This window comes from Mangifera indica, chromosome 14 (assembly GCF_011075055.1).
Source record: "Mangifera indica cultivar Alphonso chromosome 14, CATAS_Mindica_2.1, whole genome shotgun sequence".
Taxonomy (NCBI): Eukaryota; Viridiplantae; Streptophyta; class Magnoliopsida; order Sapindales; family Anacardiaceae; genus Mangifera; species Mangifera indica.
The window spans coordinates 6552608-6558607 of record NC_058150.1 but is presented as its reverse complement, the minus strand read 5'-3'; the positions used below and the strand labels follow the sequence as shown (position 1 = coordinate 6558607).

Sequence of the window (6000 nt, the reverse complement as noted above, 5' to 3'; positions counted from 1 at the left end):
TTATTAATGGGTTACCTACTGCAGTTTTGTCCAACATGTCACCTTACCAAGTTGTTTTTGGAACCACACCTAACTATTTAGGACTAAAAGCTTTTGGATGTTTGTGCTTTTAAACCTAAGGCCATACAATAAGCACAAGTTTAGTTTTTATACCAGAAAGTGTGTGTTTATAGGGTATAACTTAGCTCCTAAGGGATATAGGTGTATGAATATTGAACGGTGTATTTACCATCCAATGCCACCTTTGGAGAACAGGTGTTTCCCTTCAAAACAGATATAAATAGTTTTGGTTTCAATGGTGATGGAAGTAAAGTTGGACTTGGTCAATAGTTTTTACAATCCAGTGCAGCATAATCTATTTGCAGGAGAAGACAACACTAATATAAACAAGTCTAGTTCTTTTATAGAGGTAGTGTAGCTTAAGGTGATCCCCAGTCCTGTTTAGTCTTTCCTGATACTTCCTTACAGCCTTCAAATATTCCCATCAAAATTTTATCTAATTTATGTTAAAATAATTGAAATTATATCTTTAATGATTAATTACATAAAATTGTTTTGAACAACATTTTAAAACTAGTTAATCAGTCTTACTATTGATCAAACAATCTAACTATTAGTTAGATTGAATTGTCTTAGTTATCAAATTGGCATCCAATCCGGATAAAAAAGAAAAATGGTAAAAAGTGAGTCCATGAGAGTAATTGAAAGAAGAGAGGAATATAAAAGAATCCTGTTTCTTCTGCTATCTCAGATTAATTTTAACCAAAGTAAAGTGAGTTTCTGAATTATCTGTTGATTGCAGAAGATGATATTGCTTACCATTAGTCAATATCTGTGCTTCTATCAACCAGACGAAAAAAAAGAAAACAAAGGTAAACTTGTAAGAAATTTCACAAATCCTGGCTTTGATCACTTGATAATGTTTAAAATGCTAATTTTCAATGGATCTGTAACAAATTCAATCAAAACGTATTCCAGTTTAATAAATCTCAATCATATTGAGGGAATCCAGGGGAAAATCAGCCAAATGATCAAATTCTACCGGATTAGTATTGCCATTCACTATTAACCTCCAAAAATCAAACCATTCTGGATCGAAGAAAAATCTTCATTCACATCCGACCCTCTTTCAGTCAAACAAAATTTGTATAAATCCCAAATGCAAAAAAAAAGAACACTAACATGATTGATCAAAACAAGCGGTGTTAACACCAAAAAAAAAAAATTGAAATAGACAACTCTGTATAAAGACTAAAATCTATCTCAAGCCTTCTTCTTCCTTCCCAAAGCAGGTCTCTTGCCGATGTGCACGATCGTCGTTTTTGCCGGATTGGCCAGCAGCCCACGTAGAATGGCCAAAACACCCAGACCCATGAACGGAAAATAAATCATTAACAGTTCATCGGACGCCTTTCCTGACCCGAACAGCTCCGGCAACACAGCAGCCTACAATTCACATCAATACAATTAAACACATCGAGTTGATTTGGGCTAAAAATAGAACAGAAAACATTTCATTTCAGTTACCATGGAAGTGACAACAGAGGCGCCGTACATCAAACACGTGGTGTTTAACCAAGATTTAGAAGTAAGAATTGCAAAGATGTTAAGAATGGCGAGTGGCCACTGAAAAACAAGTTCGAGGGTAACAAGGCCCACAAAGAAAAGGGGCTTCTCCGAGACTAGATAATCTCCATACTGTCGGGTGTACCATTGCTTAATATCGATGAGGATTTGTGGGAAAAATCTGAGCGGAAGACAAGTCTGGGCGTCAATCAACGGCGCGGCCACCGCGATTAAGAGGAAGAAAATAAAGAGTATTGCGTCAACCAGCTTAAGGAGAGCTCCCATGCCGAGCTTGAAAAGGGGATCTAGAGAGAGGTAAAAGATCTTCACTTCAACTGATATCCTTGTAGTTCGAATTCGATGATGGAAAGTAGTGCCAAATCTAATAATGCTTTTGGAGGTATTACCTGGGTCATATTTGTAATTTTCCATTGGATTTGGCTTAATCACCTCTTGGTCCAGAGGAATATTTTAGTGGCAACATCGTCCCTGACAGTTGATGGTCCCATGTCTTCTAATTTTGGGAAGTAACTCTGTCTTTGTTGTAAGAAGTCTATAACAACCTTATATTTTGTTGCCTGGGTGGCTAGAGGTAAGGTTGTCAATCAAGCCTATTGAATTAATTTTAGTTTGTTCAAACTTGAACTCATAAATAAATTTCGGATCTGAGCTTAAGATCTATCTATTCAAGCCTTAAATTTTTTGTTCAAGTCCAATTTATTAAAATTTTTTGGGCCTCAAGTTGTTTTGAGTCTATTTCAAGCATATTCTATAATTTTAAAAACCTACAAAAAACACCTTTACAATCCCTTGTAAATTTTCAAGCCTAACAAAGACACCCTTGCCCATAATAAATTTTCAAGCCCTATCAAGCCTTGAGCTTGAATAATCCAAGTAAGCTTCTTACCTCTTTTGTTGTCTTTAGCCTTTATCATTCTAACATAGTTTCTATCTTACTTGTGTTCACCGTAATACCCTCACTTATAACCATGTATCCACAAAGTGTCATTTAGTCTAACTAAAACTTATACTTAGAAAATTTAACATATAATTGTCTCTCTCTCATACAAAACTATGCTTAAGTGCACTTCATGCTCTTTTCTTGTCTTGAAGTAAACTAAAATATCATTGAATAAATAAAACAATATATCTATTTAAGCAATCTTTAAACATCTTGTTCATCAAATCTATAAAAAACTATCGGAGCATTGGTCAATTCAAAGAACAAAACCATAAACTTATAATGCTCATACCTTGTTCGAAATATAGTCATGGGTATATCTCTCTTGACAACTCTAACTTGATGATACTTAGATCTAAAGTAAATTTTAGAAAAAATTAAAATTATGTTTAACTTATCAAACAAATCATCTATCCTAGATAATGAGTACTTATTTTTTTATTATTACTTTGTTCAATTCTCTATGATCAACATGCATTCACATCCACTCATCCTTTTTTATCACAAATAGGAATAGTGCACCCCATGGAAAATGAATTACTCTTATGAGATCATTATCTAATAACTCTTAAAGTCGTTTCTTCAATTCTTGTATTTTGACTTGGATCATTTTATATGAAGTTTTAGATATTGGTGTTATAATCACTGTCAACTCAATATTAAACTCAATGTCACGTTCAAAGGCTAACCTTGGCAAGTCGTCTAAAAACACAAACACAATTTGTCATACCACTAGTGTACTATACAAATCTAGGCCAAAACTTTTTGTCTTACTCACCACATGAGCTATATATCTCGTACAACTTTTACTCAATCTTTCCTTGCTTTTACACAATTGATCATTATACTTAATAGTCGATCCTCTCTAAAGGTTAACTAATCACTTTTATCAAAACTGAACTTAACTTTATTTCTTCTATAGTTAATCTCAATTTCATATATCTCTAAAAAGTTCATACCTAAAATCACAACAAAGTCTTACATGTCAGATAGTATCAAATCTACTCCTAGCTTTCGACCTTCCATGATCATTGTCTCACCTTGCAAAATCTCATTGCTAAACATACTTCTTCATTACGCAACTTTATTTTTATCTACTTTACTACTGTGGGCACTAACCATAAACTCTTAACTTTGTTGGGTACAATTAAAGAATGCATGACTCTTAAATCAATCAATGCATAAAAAGGGTTAGTATGAAAGAGTAGTCATAACTACTAATGGGTTGGTCTTTATTTAACTCAGTCATGTCAAATACTTTGAAGTTCAATGTTAACTTGACATTTTCAATTGTCATATATTGTTTCTAATCACATTTGAAATGAAATCATTCAGAGAACTGAATAACAAATACTATAAATTCATTCGATTTTGCAAAAAAAAAAAAAAGGAAAAGATTTAAATGTTACATCCATAATATCCCCACTTCTAATACAAACTCAAGGAAATTTGCACAATCTTAGACAATGAAGGATGAAAATGAAACAGTTTACTAACTTTTTTTGTCCTATTTTTTGAGTAAAAAACCCACAAAAAATTCAAAGTCAACTATGAAAAGTTGGCATGTGATAGAAATACTCTGTATAAGAGGCGTATGCAAGTTTTAAGATGGTCATTTTAAGTCAACACAATTTTATAAAATGGATAATTTTGTCCAACCATAATCTCTTTGTCAAAAAGGTATGACCCTTGGAGTGATGATCATTTTATACACGCCCTCTCAGTTGGTCCCGTGACGCCCTCCAAATAGGTCATTTTAATTTATTACCCAAAAATTTTTTAGTCGAAGGTACTTAGACCAAGTGGATTAATGTGTGATCTTACTAATAAAAATAGGCCGGAGGACTAATTCTCACCCAAGGTTTATTGAAACCTTAAACCAGTATCAATTAAGGATTGAAAATTTAAACTTTTATTCATAAACTGTTAAAATTAATAGAATCAATCAATTCTAAAAGTAAAATTATCATTTAACCGATAATATATTAAAAATAATAAAATTTTATTCATTTTCTTATTTAGTTTAAAAAATTAATAATTTTTTTAAAATTAAATTTTAAAAAGTTATATATATTTTTATAAGATTTCTGTTGTGTCTTCATCTCTAATGAAAACGTTAGAGAGGGGAGGTTCACAAAAAAGAGAATTGTCATCAAAGGGAGAGAGCTCCAAAGAAATTTTGTTTGAGAAATGGAAACCTAATAGGGAAGAGAAAGTAATTTTTTAAAATTTAATCTTAAAGAAAAAATTAATTTTTTAAATTGATGAGATAAATAAAATAAAATAAAATTTTATTATTTTTAATATATTATTGATAAATATTTTTAAATAATGATTTTAAGTGATAAAAAAAACTGACCGTCTCCGGGTTTCAAAAAACCTTGGGCGGGAACAAGCGTTTTGGCCATAAAAATATAACCGGAGCGGTGGTTCCTGCAGTCCCTCTGTATTCGAGAGAGAAGAGATGAGCGAGACAAGACCAGTGCCGAGGAGAGAGAGCCCATGGGGAATGCCAGAGGGAGAACATCGTCAACCTAAAGCTCACAGATGTAACGATCGAGCTGAGGATGTTATCCAAGTATGTCTATCACCTTCCTTTCTCCTCTATTATCCCCACCTTCTCAAACTGTAATCTACAGATTCTTGTGGGTATGTTGATTTGTTCCTTCAATGGTATTATAATTTTGATTGGTTGGGTATTATGTGGGCTTATTTTGAGGGGAACCCATTTAAGACAGTTCCGGGTCCTTTTGAACTCTTTTGGAGTTGCATGCAATCGAAACCCGGGTAAGTGCTAAGTAATATTATTATTCATCTTGTTGATGCTTGAAATTCAATTGACAAAAGAATCAATTTTTATGCAATTTGTAATTGTGCAAGGAGGAACCAACAGAACCATACACTTATTTGCAATTGGATCCCCCAAAGAGGGAGGAGGTGAAACTTGAGTGAAATCCTTTCTTACAATGCTGCTATAGCTATTTGGTGTTTTTTTTTCCTAAGTAAGTATGTATTATAAACAAAGCAAGGACGCCTGAAAGCACTCTGAAACAAGAGCAACCAACCACAAGGGCCGGACACAGGCTACACAACCACCAAAGCCACAATGCGAGGACAAACCCCTATAGCTATTTGGTGTTTGCTTTTATACTTTAAGCAATTTTTGTTGTAGTACTAACTACTAAGTATTGTTTTTAGCCCATTTTTAGAATGTGGTGTGGCACTCATAAATTCTTGCCTTTTCTAATTAATAATGAGACTGATTGAGAGATCAGAGTTTATTATTGTTTGTGATGTTATCTTGGTGCAAAATAATTGCATTGGAGGCGAAACTAACGAATCCTATAATTGGTCGAATGAATCACCTTTTGGTCAAAAATATTCATCGCCTTTAACGAAATGTGCCTTTGCATCAAGTTGTGGATGATATGCCTTCAATTGATTGTACATTTGGAATTACTTTTGCATCACTA

At 33.2% G+C, this 6000-nt stretch overlaps 1 protein-coding gene across 1 annotated transcript; it reads right to left on the bottom strand.

Annotated features, from left to right (window-relative positions):
* Positions 1–1090: 1090 nt before the first annotated feature.
* LOC123195878 (sigma intracellular receptor 2-like) lies at positions 1091–2032 on the bottom strand. The gene is made up of 2 exons (XM_044609743.1): positions 1528–2032; positions 1091–1446 (listed from the first exon to the last, which is right to left on the bottom strand). The coding sequence occupies exons 1-2, from the start codon at positions 1996–1998 to the stop codon at positions 1264–1266; spliced, it is 654 nt and encodes a 217-aa protein (XP_044465678.1). The 5' UTR covers positions 1999–2032; the 3' UTR covers positions 1091–1263.
* Positions 2033–6000: the final 3968 nt, after the last annotated feature.